Here is a 17,270-nt window from a genome sequence, read left to right on the forward strand (position 1 = left end):
AATAATTAAAGCATTATTTTCCAAGATTTTTCGATCGATTCGTAAAAACATTGGCCCCCGGGTGTTAACCCTGGAAGTTTTTTTATTTGTTGAAAAAAAGGAAAGCAGAGTACAGTCAATATCTTACCTTACACTTGGTCAATAACAACAGAAGTCCATGAAGTGGAGTTCTTGTAACAACTGTTTAGTTTGGCTATGAACGATGTAAAGGTTGTAAATCCTTTAGATCATAAGTATTTTTCCGCTTTTGCTAATACTTAATTCTGTTTCTACTATGCCATAGATGCCATAGAAAGTACAGCCAATCAGAATGCAGGACAGCAAGACAGCTGTTGGCTGTTGTATACTCGACGGTATTCCACCCACCCGTGCGCTGCGCGAATGACGCATTTATGTGTTGGCCACTGTATTTTCTATGGCGTGATATAAAATAGTTATGCAACACTCTCTCGTGTTTTATCATGGAATATCCCACTTGTCACCCGTATTTTCTTGGTATACACACTCGCCTTATTAAGGCTCACGTGTGTACCGAGAAAACACAAAGGACCTGTGGGATAATCCATTGTATAGCACGAGAGAGCGTTGCATAAGTAATTTATCTTTTATTCTATTACCATTGATCTGATCTGATCTGAGCCTGCAGTCAGTTAGAAGCTGTTAAACAACATCACCTGTTTAGTATTCCCTTAAACATGTCACTTCAAAACAGATTGTTCCGGTAATGTTTTCGGCATAAGAATTGGCACCTCATCGAAGATTTCCCCAAAACGTCATTCGCACCACCGACTTGGAAACGGTAAGTTATAAAGTGTGAAACTGTTTGAGGCGCTGAAAAATATTAGAAAGCTAAGATGTGTACAGCCGGCCGTGAAATCCTAACGTTTTTGTTTTGGAGCCCGGAGCTTAAAGATAGATTTTATTTCACAGAACACTGAGAAACACTGTGATTCCGTATCGCTATAGGCAATGAAACGAGCCCTGAAGCGTGCCTTTGCTTTCTCTGTCTCGTGACTCTCTAGCCGTAAAACATTTTGCAGATACACTGCAAAACGTACACCAATTACATTTACCACAGAAGACACAGCATTTCCTGTTATGCACTGGACTACTGGTACAGCTTGCTTTTGCGCGCAGGAACCGGGTTGGATGTTTTTGGAAGGTTTTTACCCCTGTGGCCTTTTGTCTATTGTTTGTGCTAGAAAACTCGCAACAGAAATAGTGACTGAAAATATATTTTCATAAGGGTCCGTTTGCCCACTAAACCCTGTAGGCGAAGTGTGGAAAATATGTAAAATGGAAATCTGAGAAACCTCAGGAGGCACTCGGAATAATCAAAAATAGAAATCAAGTTGCAGCTGAACCGGAAAATGAAGCTCGTGCAACGAATATAAACAATCCCACAGCATTAACAATGAAAAGAAAGTGAAAGATAATGAAATAAATGACACAGTCCTCAGTTTTTTGTAGAAAAACCATTAGTAAGAATAAGTCTTATCAGACAACTGTTAACTGAAAGGTTGATAAAAAACATATCTGTTACATCCTCGAAATCGCACTTTTTAAATTTAATTAGTATTTCATTTCTTTTAAGCCCAAGAGCTTTAATTTTAAAAGACGACGATCCGGAAAATGTAGATAGTATTCTTTACAAGCTGATGAAGAGACAACAAAACACTTAAATAACTTTCTGGCCAAGAATAAAATATGCAACGCATTTAATTATCACGGTAGATTTCAATCAGTACTCATAAACTTAAAAATTGGATCTTGATTATCTTTAGCCCTAATTATTCTATAATCGGCAAAAAAAAGAAAATTGTGTATGGCTAAACTGAGTATATGGTAAACGATGAAGCTGTTCGAGTTATTTTCCTCTTAGGCTATAGGCAGAGACTGTTCAGCCTATATAATCGACAAAAAAGAAAATTGTGTTTAACATGTATAGCTAAACTGAGTAGATGGTACTGAATCTATGAAGCTGTTCGAGTTATTTCCATGTAGGCTGTAGGCAGAGCCCTTTGTATTAAGAAACTGGGTGGTTTCCTTAATTAGCACTCTTACTGACACACGTGCTCGGCATATTAAACACGCTGTCGGTTGTTAAACTCAACAGACTATTTCTTAGCGCCTTTAGAGTAAAATCATGTTTCGGGCGTGTACAACTGAAAGAATGTTTGTATTTTCATCATTTTGCTCTCTTGCAGCTTCAGGCACGTTGGTTTCACCAGGAGTTGGTTACAATGTTGAAATCTTGAACACCTGACATCGGTGAACAAAACACACTTTGTTCCTCGATCAGCTTTGTCTTAACAATGATTTGGCTGAAAACAAGCTAGTTTAGGCGAAATATTTTTCTGCCGCCATTTGTGACATACATTTCACAAGTAATTCCGTTGTAAAATCTTGGAAGATTGATACTTGGAAACTCTTGATCAAGTTTCAGGGGCAGCCTTTTTGACATGTAAACAACCTTCAATCTTACTGAGCTAAACGCTAAATTATTTACCCACTTTTATTCAAGAACAGCGGGGAGCGCTACCATTCAGTATGCTAGCGACACTGTTTTTACCTTGCAACAAAGCCCGTGCTGTTTGGCGGACATGGACTCCTTAAATGGAAGCGTTTGTATGAGGGCCTTGCATGCTTCACCCTTCTGAACCATAGGGGCATAGAGTACCCCAAAATCTTTTGAACGCTTGTTTTCACTTTAGGCACGGTAGGTAACCGTTCCACTTTTTTAGTCAGCCTCGTATCCGATTTTTCTGTAGTGGAAATAGAGCGTATTGAATAGCATTGAATAGCCGTATTGTAGTGTCGGCTCCTTAGCGACGAGAACTTGAGCAATAACTGAATATTTAAAATCTGTCTGCCATGACAAAGAAAATCCACGCTTGCAAGCAACTGACAATTTCAATGTCATGATGCAAGTCGACGGCTGACACAAATTAAGAAAAGAACAATGCTTGTCTGGGGACAATTTACTCTAAAAACAAGAAGAACCAGCTAGTTGGTGTGATGTGGTCTTAGGCGCGCCACAATACTGTCGCCTGATCATCAAGAAAGGTCTGAAATAAATATGCTTGAAATTAGTTCTCCGTAATAACTAAGGAGAACGTTTATTGGTCGCTTTTGATTTATCAGTTAAAGGTCACCCGCTTGCTAAGTTGAAAGCTACGTTGCCCTAAAACAAGTAATAAAACAAAGTCGATTTTTTTTTTTTAACATTGTTGTTCCAGACAAATTTAAAAGGAGTGGCGCTAGTTGTTCGGGCGGATGGGTCTGAGGGAGTGGAGACGTGACTTTCAAAACTGAGAGGGCGAAATATATTTATAGTTTTCTTGTGGTTTTATAGTCTGTGAGCGGGAATGCCACCAAAAGGGCGGATTTATCGATGAATTTGAACTGTGGTGCAAGGTTCAAAGCGTGCACACATTTTCTCGTGTGGCAGTAGAATCAGTTAAAATTCACTTCTTTTTACGCACGTAAAAGTTTCACGTCAGCGGAAGTGGAACACGCATCTGCAAAAAAATTAATGTTCAAAGCTACAATTGAAAAGGTGGATTACTATAGGCTGTTCCTGTCCTAGATTTTTCTTTGTCTTCATCACTTTTTGTACCGCAACAGCTAGATTAAGTTTACATCCGCCCTCAAACACAATGACGTAGTGCTTTTAAAGTAAAATTACCGAAAAGCAACAATGTAAAGCGTGAGCAGGAGATTTTATCAGCCCGAGGCTTCTCTGCATCTATTAAAGCAGCGTTGAGACGAAAATTGGCCCTATGTTGTGTATAATTATTTCGAAGACACGGAAGGATGAATTTTCGCTCACAATTACAAAGTCAAAGAAAACACGGCAAAATCGAGAGAGCAACACCAGGTAATGGTAATTTTGTTAATTGTGTTATTTCCCTTTATTTATTGCAAAAAGAATTCTTAGTCCGGATCTTATAATTTCTTTATGTTATGCAAAGTGGTCTCCCACCGTTGTATCGATATCATTGATTCAAAACAGACGGAGTCTCCTAATACAATCCTTTGTTACCTTTATTTTTCTCCGCTATTAATGCCAAGGTGATACAAGTGAAAACTCATTCGGAGGGGGGGAAATTGCCAAAACTTGTTATTTTGTTTACGGCGGCCGATCCCCCTTGCTCTCGCAGACGTGCAAAATCTATGCACTGCGCATAATATCTGTGCCTGGTGTTTGTAAAGGCTCGCCATTTGATTGGTCTATTCTTGGCAGCTGGAGATCACTTATTATCTGCCACTATTTGCATATTCGCAGGTTGGGAGGTTAGCTATAGATGCAGTAAAGCGCAGCGTAAACCAAAGCTTGTAGGTTTTCAAGCGGAAACGACTGCTTCAGTCAGAGATGTACGGCTACAAATCTCTGCCACTCGATTTATGAGTTTAACGATGCAAGTCGACGCGCACAGGTAAGAATCGAAGAAGGAATTTCAGCAGATACTCTGATCAAAACAATTACCACAGGGATTGTGTTGATTTTGCGACCGAACAGCAGTAAATTGTTTTTAGCAAAAAGTCCAATGAAAATGCGAACACGGAGACAAATTTTTGAGGGCTTTCCTTCCGTGGAATTGTCGCCTCAATTTTAATCAACAAAGTGCTTTTATCCTGAATCATGTTTTCCGTCGCGGACAGAAGTGCGAAAGTTTCATTAAAAGCGGTGGAAAGGTTCTCATTGTCGTGAACACAACGAGCACCTGCCCGGTGGTAGAAGTGAAATTCAATTTAGCGTCATCTTGCTCTCTTTTCTTCGTTCTCTATCTTGCAGTTTCTCGAGGACAATCCTCTGCCGAAGCCAATGTGACAATTGCAAAAAAGTGATACGTTTCCTCGGGGTGCGCTGCCAGGATTGCAGGTTTGTACAGTTGGCTTAAGGATTTAACCAACACTGGCGGCTTGTATCACCGAAAGTCTCCCTTTACATGAATAGTAATGTGTGTATACACAAGAGTTGAACTGACTGACAGTATGACTGTGCCGCCGTGGTTAAAAAAATCTTAGTGCTAACGAGAATTTTGAAATGTCTTTCAATTTGAAGGTTGAAATATCACAAAAAATGCTCAAGCCCAAGCAATCTATTGCAAGACTGCGATCTTCGATGCCACAAAGTTGGTGCCGGTAAGACAAAGACAAAATATAACTTTAAGGTGTAATTAATATTTATTTTACCAACAAATTCCTTTCCTTTCAGCTTATACTGAGAAATAACTAATTGCTGTACACTTTGTTTTTCGATGCTGAGATTATCTCCATTTTCCTCTTATTTTTTCCGTGATGACGATTGCAGGAAAATCAAGGACTAAACGATTCTGGCGGTCAGGGCATAATGCTTGTGGGAAGTGGTCATTGAATCACGAGAATTTGGAACATTTTGCAAGAAAAGGAGCTCCTCAATCACTCCTGCCCTTAAATGCTACGGGAAAATTCCGACAAAAGCTTATCAATGGTCTGTACGAGTCATTATGTTACAGTCCAAGGCACGCGCTCGATTTTCAACCGAACAACTCGGACGAGTTCCACGCAACATCTCCATTGACCATCACAGTTCAGAGACATACTTCACCAGAAAAGTGCTATCCAACTCGGGTGTGTGAAAATCTAACCACTATTGATCGAGACGAGACACTTCTATCAAGTTCGACTTGGCACAGGACAAACTCATGGTCGACATCCGCTAGCTGTACGTATTCTTCAGGATATTCCTCGGCGAATACCTCTTGCCCGTCTTCAGCTAATTCGCACCGCAGCACATCACCTACCCCGGACTTTTCTAACATAAAACTTTTAAGCGCCACTTTAGAACAGTACAGCGGCGAGGACAACAGTTATTCTGGAGACAGTGATTTGGAAATTCTTAATGAAGATGACGATTTAAGGGACGAGTTTTTGGTAGAGCCTTGCAATTTTTTCGCTACCTGGCCTCAAAAGAACAAAATACAAGAAAAAGACAAAGACAAACTCAACAAGAAAATATTTTCCGGTAAGTTGTTTCTTCCTATTTGTCGCAGCTTTGACATTTTGTAGTTTGCTCAGGGCGATTGAGCAAGAATGAGTCCCTTTAAGCGGAAATTAAAAATGGAAAAGCGCCGAAAAAAACCGGTATAAGTTTAAGGTCAAAGTGCCGGTAGAAATGCTTATTTCATACATGGTTTACTTCTTGTGAAAGTAAATGCGCACAGAATTGACATTTGCCGTTAAACGGCACTAGTAAGTTACACTGTTATGTAATAAGAAAAGAGCAAAGAGCACAAAATATCAATTTGCCTGAATCAAATTTTTTCAGTATGCATGAATATTTATGCAGACCTACGCTTGTATTTGTCAGTCAATTTTGTTGATGATTTTGTTCACGTTTTGACCGCACTCAGTCATTAATATGCACCTGGTCTGTCTTATGTTATCTATTCTTCGGGGGCGAGGAGCGAAAAGCTGACTCATTTACGAACTGACTAAAAGTAAAATCATGTGGCTTTTAGCAGGGGTGGTTGTACGGCCACAGCGAGATATCTGCATTGCTGTTTTAAAAAACCTTGGAACCCCTCATACCTCAGATTAAATTCCGCGCATAAATTTTCGAAATTGTTTGTTCAAGAATCGTGAAAATTAATGTCCAACCCCGCCTAAAATAAAAAAAACAAACGTTATTAGCTTACTGCCATAACACCCATAACACGGTAAATGCTCGTTTTGCGATTATAATTATATATACTTGCTTTGACAATGGAATTGAAAAGAAAAAAAAGATCATCTGTGAAGAGCTGTTTTTAAGTAAAGCTTCTTTAATGCCAGCTCCCCTACGGCTGAATTTTAATCACCGCATTTTGTAAAGCTTTGTGCGAATTTCAATGCTCATGAAAAAAACATGTGAAAGCATTAAGGTAATTTATACACATGACACTGCAGGTAGTAGACATTTAAAAGCAAAACTTATTGCTTTATATTATATTCACATCTGATTCTAAAAAGGCTCGTAATGTTAATAAGCTATACGGGGACCTAACTATAGCCTCATTAAATCTACTATGACTATGCTAAAAATCTACTCAGACAACACGAATGATTTATTTACCTTATTTATTGGGTTTTTCCGAGCAAAGATAAAACTGACAATGGTACCAATCTTATTGAAATACTGCCAAAAATCTAGCATAATTTAACTGAGACCTAACTAGGTACATTTGCTAGATGCTGATTATATATTTAATCCAAAAATAGTGCGTTTGGAAACGCTTGCACAATGCAAAACAACATTAGATCACGTTTGTTTTTGAATTCGTGACTATACTGTCAACAATTGCGTAGGAACAGGTTACCAAGGATTTGTTTTCTGGATATTTTTAGCTTTGTAAACGCAAATCATCTAGCGCTAATAGCTACTAATGTTATGCCTCTGAGTTGCAGTGTAGTGCGTTTACTCAGCTTGATGTGGAATCAATCTCCTCCCTAACTTAACATATGCGCCAAACTGACAGCAATTAACATGCATATCACACGCGATGACGTTAAGTGGGCAAATAATAAGACGATAACCGATGATATCTTTCCCCTTTTCAATATTTTGAACATTTAACGATGATTTATTAGAAAAATATCGTAGAAAAAAAAATAACGTGCGATTTGCTGCGCCTTGCGAAACCCATTTTCAGTAATGCACATGTGCCATCACTGTTGACCCTCTTTCACTCATTAATGCACAAGTCAATCTTTTTTCAGCTGATGACTTTCAGACTTCAAGATATCACGAGCCATTGCCTACAGTAAACAACAGGTGAGGACAGAGCACTTCAGCCGAGCACGTACAACTTTTCTACTATTGAAAAGACGTTACAAAGGGTTAGAAAAGTCTTCGGGTCACGTGGGTTCTGGTTTGAAAATCGGCACAAATTGAGCGACTTGTAATTGTTGCCAAGTCTGCAAAGAAAAACCCTTTTGACTGAAAAGATATGCTTACTCAATATTCGACTAAGAAACTCTTGCAAGACATGACATGACACATCCAGTGTTGCTTTGAATCAACTAGAGCCCACCTCTTACTTGGCTGTCGTTGCTATGTACAAACTAAATATTGGTCTCAATATAGTCGCCGGATTTGCTCGAAATCGACGTTTCGCCTCCGCTTCCAGCTATTTTTAGCCAGCATGAATTGAGTTTATTCTGAAATTTTACCGGATGGTCAATGAAAGTCCATCTTGAAAAGTAAACCGGAACTCCTTAGCCCGTTGCTCTTGCGAAATCGAAGATGGCGCCCTCAGGAGGAAGCTGCCATGTTTTACAAGAAAAGGTCAGACTTGGACCAAAGACTATCTCACGTGTGGGAGACATCATCATACAGCGACTATGTCGCTTTAGGGTCAAATCTGGATCGAATGCAAGACCTGCATCAAAAAGCCAGTTAGTTATGAAGAGGTATACGAACCTGATGCTGTTGTATTGCTATCTTTAGTAGCTGATGATGTTATTTTATATTACCAGTGTTTTTTAGACTAATTAGCTCCGCGGAAGCAAAAGATTATCTTTTTAAGTAACATATTCCGGAGTTACATTAAAGTGATAATGAACTACTACAGAATAAGCAGCGCATTTTTGTTGCTGCTTGAAATTTTACGAGAAGTTTGCTTTCTTCTTTCAAAAAAAAGTTCCACTTAATATTTTCATATTTGCCCCAAGTGATAACTGCAGTACATTACTAAATACTGTTCATCTTGCCTTTTAGCTTAAGGGGAGAAAAACAGGATGAAGACGATATAAAGGTAGGTTTATACCACATTCAGCTGTTTTACGCAACCTATCCTGATTTGAATCATCAAGTACTTTATCTTGCACACGATTGGCCAACTGAAAGGCTTCTTGTCACAAATATCACTCTTGGAAGATGGCGCAATTTTGTCTCCAAACCGCTGTTTTACTAATACTGAATGCAATCCAACAATTGACAGAAACAAGAAACAAGTTTTTGGGTTACTTCGTAAGATTTTGGAACACCGATTTTGGAAATTAAGAAGCCGTCTGCAATTTTCCTCAGCATAATTTACGAAAGCAATTTTTCACAATTCGTAAAACGTAAAAGTTTGATGTAATTTGCAGTCCAGCAAGCAGTCGACTAACAATCGAGTCTCGATCTCAAACTAAATTTACTGAGTGGAGAGAGTACTTCGAAATAGACCAGTACGAGGCTCCGGGAAATAACTGCAGAGTTTGTGGGGTTTATTCCCCGGAGCCTCGTACTGAGGTCTATTGTATTAGGCTGAATTTTAATATATCGACCGTGGTCTATTATAGGCGTCTGAAAAAAATTTCATGAGCACTGAAGTTCTTCGATAAAAATTAAAATGCTATAGAGCACCCTCAGTTAATCTTTAAACCCCAATTCCTGTTCTGTTGTTCTTATTGTAAAACATTCCTAATTCTTTTTAGAAATCTCTTCGGGAGTGGAGCATACCTTTCTCGGACTTGCAGTTTGGAGAAATCGTTGGCGCCAGCCCTAAGGAAAACGTTTACAAGTAAGTACGAGTCCTGTAGTGTTGTCCCTTTGGAACTACTGCAGTCAACACAATAATGGAGTTATAGAGACAAAATGGTTTTTGGCTCAACTTGAGATCCGACGAGCTTATGAGATCCTCGTGTTGTGTTCGCGGATGCCAAACTTTCCTATTGCACTGCCTCTCACCACCCTGACTGGTGTATAAATGGGTGCAAAGGAGGACGTTGCTCAACATGATTTTTATCAGGAAGAAATGATGGTCCATTTTAGACCTGGTAGAGATAAGAGAAAGAGATATTTGGCACTTTTGCTGGCTGAGATACGTAACGTTAATTGAAGAGAACTATAGAAAGAAGGTGTACACTGTCTGTCGCTTTGCTTTGGTTACGACCCGTGACTGAACTTGATCCAACCTCGTTCCCAGGTCCTCTCATCTTCCTGCGAAACACCCTGGGAACGAGGTTGAACAGGATCCAGAACACCGCTGTAATAAAAAAAAAATCTTAATGCTAAAGGTTTCGTGTCCCTTTTCGCAGTATAAAAATGCTATTGTAGGCTACAAACCTGTCAAATCTACCTGAAATAGTAATTTTCGACATGTCCAGCTATGTTAGACCACAACAACTGTTACTCAAATACGTTGTCTTCCTCCCAATTTGGAATATGGCAAAATTCAGTCATGTGGCATGAAAACTGAATCGAGGAGGGAGGGGACAAATGGTTTCTCTAAAATAACAGTTAATGACCGGACTGAATACCAAACTTGTTTTTTTTCAGGGGGAGGTGGCATGGGGATATCATGATTCACACTCGGCGGAGGTCAGCTGAACAAGACCTGGATGAGTTTCTGAAGGAAGTGTCGGTCCTGAGCATGATTCGACATGAAAACGTTGTGCTCTTCATGGGAGCGTGTCTTGAGCCACCTAACCTTGCTGTTATTACAAGGTAAATACCCTGTGTTTGCTAGTTTATCAATCGTGTTTCCGTTGAGTCATTTTATTAACCCGATCGTGTTCGGGTGAAATTGAGAAACCTCTGGAAGTGTTCAGAAATCGTCTAATCATCTTCGACTATCTTACAAAGACTTCAGGTAAGTGTCACCACCTTCGAAATTCTTCGGATGACCGTCGGCAGTCTTTAAGTTACTTCGCATAAACTTCGGAAAACATACAGGTCGTACTTAACACTCGGGTAACACTTTTCTGCACTATTTATAGGAAAACTGCGTCCCTTGTTAACCAATCAGAATTCAGTAATTTCTGCTTGTGTTATTAGTATCGACGTATTACTAATATTCCGATGAAATTGGCCATAAGTTATACTGTGGCTTCTTTCTACACTGATATAAACTAGACCGCCCGAAAATTTCGATAATCTATTTGTCATTGTAGCCAAGCTTAATTCACTCGTACATGATTTGGTCTGCTTGCTTCTTTTCAGCGTCAGAAGAGGTTTATCACTGTATAACCATCTCCATGTACGTCAGGACTTGTTTTCATTGCACTCAAAGATTTCCATTGCAAAGCAAATAGCACAGGTTTGTGTCTATCAACAAGTATTTTATATACTTTACAATGGCATGCAACATAACAAAATGCCAAAAAGAAAGGCGATGAAAATGTAACAAAATATTGTTCTGAAGTACCAACAAATTCTCAGAGGTAACATAAAATGAATGCATGGCCGAACCATAAGTTTAAGAGAATTGCTTTTTCGCAAGTTGGAAATTAAAATCTTCGGGTTCTTATGCAACTGGGTAAACGTTCACAGTTTTAAATAAAACACCCACTTCGCTTGATTTTCACATTCCTCATTAATATCTTTTCGTAAATTAGCAAGTCTGGTTTCTTCTGTCTTATCCCTCTGACCTTTATTTCTTAAAGGTATGAGCTACCTTCATGCCAAAAACACCTTGCTAGATTTGACCATTTTAATACCTTCTCATCAGTTAGCAGGTCTGATCTCTCTACGGCTTCGCTGTTTTCATTTCTTTAGGGTATGAGCTACCTTCATGCCAAAGGAATTGTCCTCCCTGCCTTGACTACCATGAACGTGTTCCTCGAGTCCAAGGTCAAGCTTTGCGTCTCAGGCTACTGCAATAGGACAAAACGAGTTGAAAGGTAAAGAAAATGTTTTACATAAATAGCCTGTTGATATTTTCGAGTTCAACTTCGACGCGAGACGACGTTTATTCCATATAGGGGATTCCGTTATAACAGGGTTAGTTTTATCGTTCCGTACAGTTTTTGTAACTTTTCCTGGAATATCGTTCGTTATACCAGGGGCTTCGTTTTATAAGGGCTTGATATAATGAGGTATCGATGTACCAGGACTACCAGGGGGTAACAATATGCGCCTGGTCACTTTTTTGTCACGTTGCTCACGCTTTTTGAAAACGTCTTAAACTTGTACATATTTCAACTAACGATGAGTTTTTGTTCCAGGGAGGGGTACGCCAGTATACCTCAGGGTCATCTGACCTATCTTGCTCCAGAGCTTATGCGCACGCTCACGAGAAAAGGCTGCGTTTTATCACCTGAAGAGAGGAACACTGAATTCTCAAACGTTTACGCTTATAGGTGAGTTTCTTTTCACAATGTAAAGGGGACTTCGAAAGAGTCACATGATCACTTGAAGTAATAAAGGACATAACGGTATCATGCAGTCACTATGGGAATTTCACTGACCGAGAACCGACACTGGGGGTCTTAAAAAAAAACTGAGGAAGACGGAACAATTTATCCATCCCACGACATGTGCACCTTCATCTCATAATCTATATAGCACTTACGGAGTTCCTATTGTAAGCAGACCCCTATGGTCAGTCGATGTAACAATATCAGCTACTGGTAATGTTTAACGATATGATGTACTTTTGCAGCACAATCCTGTACGAGATTTTCACTGGAAAGTGGCCATTAAACTTTCCCACGCATTCTGTGATATGGATGATTGGCAAAGGTCAACAAGAGTGTGTAACACATATCCAGTGTCCAGAATCATTCAAGGTACGTATATCGTATATCGTGGGGTGGCTCATTGTTAGTGCGCTCGTCTCCGGATCGAGTGGTCCGGGTTCGAGCCCTGGCCAGGGAGATTATATTGCCCTGTGTTCTTGGGCAGGACACTTTCATAGTGCATTTCTCCACCCAGGTGCATAAATGGGGTACAGCGGCGAACTTAATGCCGGGGGTAACCCTGCGATGGACTAGCATCCCATCCAGGGGGAGTAGAAATACTCCTAGTCACTTCATGCTACGGAAACCGGGATAAGCTCCGACCTGATGAGCCACTTGGCTCGTATACAGCCTTTACCTTTTTTATATCGGAATAGCAATGATTTCACAGCAACATCTAGGAATACGAGTAGGAACGTTGGTTTGTTTATGTGGAGTAAAGAGATAACTGTGTCATATACAATCTATGATGTTTATTACAGGAACTTATCAAAAACTGTTGGAGTGATGTGCCGCAAACCCGACCTGAATTCAGTCGGATCGCCGAGTTCCTTCAGCAACAAAATGTGAGTATGGCCTTAACAACTTCCTTGTCCCAGCTTGAGAAAACGAAAGAAAACCAAACGCAATCGTTACTACGTCTCCGCGTGATTTCCCGCGCTTGGCACCTGTTGCATGCCGGGATGCAGACTTGGCTAAAGTTAAATACAAAGATCACGCGAGAAAACGACATTGTTATCACTGAAAAATAAATTCTCCGCACAGATCGAGATGCCATTTGTTGAGCGTTCTGTTTATGTTTTGTTTTTCAGGTTCCTCCCGAAGTTGCTCGTAGAAGAATCAGTTTCTCAGAACCAGAAAAAATGAATTTTGTTGGCCGAAAGATGACTACATTGTCTATCAAGTAACAAATCTACTACCAGCGACCAAAAACGACAAAACCGCTATCCTGCCCGTCCAACTTGTACCGGCGAATAGCAGATTAGTCAAGGGCTTATGCGGGCGGTTTCCACCTACACTAAAAGTACTTTATTGGTATTAGATAGGATCCTACAGTTTCTGCTGGAGTCGTTTTCCTAGTAGGGTGGTAGCAGCAGTTATTTATAACGTGACCCCTCAAATTCCATTTATTGATTGGTCGAGTATAATTTTCAATGAATTTCATTGGTTCAAAGAACGTGGAAGGCAAGGCAAATTGATGACATGCACGTGTTTCTTTGCTGTTTCACGTGACCAATTTTGACCAGTAACCCACGAGAAAAAGTAACTTGTGGATTTCAATACATTTTATCCGGGTTGGCAATTTTTCAACCTCCTTTGACTTTTTTTAGGACTCCAGATAACTCTCCGATGTTGTTGGATTTAGAATAGCTGTATAGTCATAGCGAATTAGCTTGCTTGTAAAGGAAAGGTTTAACTAAGCTTTGCTGAATAGACGTTTCATAGTGCTAGCCTTGTTTACAGCGACCTATAGCAGTTTTACAGTTGATATAAATTAGCGCCATATCGTATGTTTTTATTCCAGGCATACGTACTACAGGGATACACTGATTTGTGATTTGTACGCAATATTTTTTTACTTGCATCGGGGTATTTTAGTAAAAAAATTCCAATGATTATAAATAGCCTATATAGGTGCATAAAACTTATCAAGTAGTCTCAGTTAGAAGATTTATTTCCCAGGGAAGTCACAGAGTTTATAGACTTCATTTCATATTTGCTTTATGAGAACCTTTCCTTAATTGCTACCGTTTTGTACATTTCTAAAAAATTCTACCCTAATTAGCTTTTCTGTCCGCGAGGCGAACTACATGCAAACTCATAGTGAAGTCGCACAATCGGATAAAACCTCGGAAAAGCAAACAAAAAACACATTAGCAACCCTCTCTTAGTCACAATCATTATGGGCTGGTTGGAGTAGCTAGAACGGCTTCGGTGCATGTCAACGACAAATGACTTACGAAGAGTTTTGCCATCTATAGATCATCTATACCGTGAATATTTTGGTGCAAACTGTATCAAGCACTTAAGCACTGAGGTGCACTTAAGAGTTATCAGTAAGTGGCAGCTCTTTGCTTAGTTGAATTTTAACTGTAGCGTTCATTACTTATCATGAAAGAAAGTCAGAAGGCGTTGTTACTTTAGTCAGTTGGCGATTCAGCTGGAAGAAGTGACGTTAGCTTCCATGAAATTCAGGTTTAAAAGTGACGGATCGTGCGAATCACTTTGGACTATGAATTTAACTAGTTCGCTATTTTTGGGACTATAAATTTTCACCGATACTTTGTATTGGCAAGGCATATTCAAAGGGAGATTTTTTGGGACTAAAGATGGCATATTGGATGTTTTGGGGGGATGGGGGTTGAAAATTTAACAAATTTTATTTTTTGGTCTATATTTATCATAGAAGTATATTTTTATTTTGGTCGGTTAGTTAATACATTTTTCGGCTGGTGTTTCCTCAGGGTGTCATTCGCACTCGTCCGTCACTTTTTTCCTCGGGTACTCTCCCAGGTGTAAGATCAAGTACGATTCATATTTAGGAGGAGAAGATCAAGATGCGATTGTCTGTTCTGTTGATCGAACGCGCCGGTTGCTTGTTTACGACTTCTCTGTCATGCAGGCCATGAAAGAGAAGTTGATCGACACAGAAACAGACAAACAACACCAAATTAAAATAACACCGAGTATTTATGTACTTGGAAAATATTTTTCTTTAGCTTAGATCTCTTAGGTCAATTCCCCCTTGTGTTCGAGTTTTCAGGAGTGAGACTCCACTGTTTCGAAAAGTGACGGCGATTCTTGATAGTGAGAGTTAACACATGATCGATGTTTCTGTGGCGCCTTTTAGTTAGATCCGGGTAAAGCAGTGAGAGTTTAGCTCTGATCAGTTTTTACCGGTATAACCCTTTCTAGCATCTCCGTCACTATAGGGTGCCAGGGATAACTGACATATTTCTTGACCTACTAGCTAGCTAAGAGACTAGGATGGAATCATTGATCTTTAAAAAGGGTGCTACTATGATGTTTACTATGTAAACTTTGACCTGTATTCAGAAAATTCCAAAGCAATGAAAAGAAAAAAAAAAACCTTTTTGTTATCGTTTGTTTTCAGATTTTAATCGATCACAGACATTTGTTACGTGTATGAAGAATCCGAATAGATCATTACGATGTGTAACTATTTCGTTAACAGACACTGGATTGTATAAAGTAAACATGCTGAATAAATAGCTTTGATGGACATCTTGTTTGCTCTTACTTCACTGACTAACATGCCCTATGTTCAGTTTAGAATGAAACCATTGCCAAAGGGCATCACTCCGGGAAAAGTTTCTTGTCGAAATTGAGGTCTCAATTTTTCTAATAAGAACATTTCCCCGGAGTTTTGGCATTCAGCAATGGTTCCTTGTTGTCTAATGAAAGGAAATCAGAAAAGGATCACTTTCCAATAACAAAATACGTATGACCCATAAGTGCGTTCTTCAATATGCCATGTAGCACATAATGATTTGATTTTCAGGTTTGGCGAAATTTTACATTTCCAGGAATATCGCTTTATTTGAATGAATATTTTTCTCACGTGCAACGTTTCAGCGTTTGCACACTCTTACATCGTTTCAATGTTTAAAAATGGGATCGAGTTTTGATATGTTTCTGACATCATGAAAAAATAGTGACATCCGAGATGGGGATTTTATTGCTGTTCGCATAACGTAATAATCACAGAGGATAATCCACTCTAGCAAACTAGCTCCTTCTAGCCTATCCAAGTAAGCAAAAATAAATTAAACACATGTCCAGGGCGGGGGGGGGGGGGAAGAAGAACTCCATCAACCCCTCCTCAAACGGTCTTGGAGTTATGACGTTAAATCCCAGAGTTAAATGAGCACGTGTCTTTCATTTTTGAATCGAACCAGAACTGACGCGCATTTAAGTTGTGCCGCACAAGCAATCCAAGGCTCTGAAATAAAATCTCTGTCTGTTGATGGTTGCTATCTTTGAGCAAGGAAATCTGAAGCCCGAAGTCTAAAGTCTGAAGTTTTAAGTCTGAAGTATGTCGTCTGCATTCTGAGGTTCCTCGGCGACTTGCTTAGTTCTTCAATAGAGTACTTGTTTCTTCTCAGCTCGCTTCCAAACAGTGTTCTTTCTCTATTGCCCAGCCCCCTCCCCGGGATATGAGCCCCATCCAAAGTTGTATAAGTCCAGGAGACCAGGACTTGTAACTGGTATTTTACGCTATTTGCAGGCTACAATGAAAGAAGGCGAAAAAAGTAACAATAATAATTGGAAGCAAAAAGCTTCTTCATCATGCTTCTCAGATAAAGCTACTTCTGGGTAATTCACTGCTTTTCAAAAGCCAATAAGAATCCACCGTAGGAAAAAAGATAGCGCCTGTACATTTTACCACAATGCCTTGCGAACCTAACACACCCTACAAGGCACAAAGAAAGCCAAATTTTTACAATGTTTGTCCCTGTACTAAGGACATTGAGTAGCCTGGGTTTGAGAATTTTACAACTTTTCTGTATGCTTTTATGAACGTTTTTAAGGTTGTCGTGCGCTAAGAACTATGGGTAAATGTACCAGTCGTCATCTTTTTTCCTACGGAGGATTGTTCTTCAAGGAATCAAAACTTACAGAATCTTTCTTAATCACGGGTGCTCTGAAGATTAGGTATGGGAATGAGGCGATCGCATTTACGCACAGTATTACCAAAATATTTTAGCTACCTTTCTGGAAGTTGCTTATGGCTGGTTTGCAGTGTCACGCCATCAAAAATAAAAATCGTAACCATTCAA

At 39.5% G+C, this 17,270-nt stretch overlaps 1 protein-coding gene across 1 annotated transcript; it reads left to right on the forward strand.

Moving 5' to 3' along the window:
- The first annotated feature begins 3,255 nt into the window (after positions 1-3,255).
- On the forward strand, positions 3,256-15,712 carry LOC110063303 (uncharacterized). Its single transcript, XM_020770272.2, has 15 exons — positions 3,256-3,880; positions 4,289-4,439; positions 4,799-4,885; positions 5,069-5,148; positions 5,318-6,010; positions 7,744-7,798; positions 8,744-8,780; positions 9,445-9,530; positions 10,289-10,456; positions 10,952-11,048; positions 11,507-11,631; positions 11,956-12,090; positions 12,393-12,519; positions 12,951-13,034; positions 13,281-15,712. Exons 1-15 carry the CDS (start codon positions 3,817-3,819, stop codon positions 13,374-13,376), a joined length of 2,085 nt encoding a protein of 694 aa, XP_020625931.1. The 5' UTR covers positions 3,256-3,816; the 3' UTR covers positions 13,377-15,712.
- Positions 15,713-17,270: the final 1,558 nt, after the last annotated feature.

Source organism: Orbicella faveolata, unplaced genomic scaffold (genome assembly GCF_042242905.1).
Source record: "Orbicella faveolata isolate gen_17 unplaced genomic scaffold, um_ofav_v1 contig_26, whole genome shotgun sequence".
NCBI lineage: Eukaryota > Metazoa > Cnidaria > Anthozoa > Scleractinia > Merulinidae > Orbicella > Orbicella faveolata.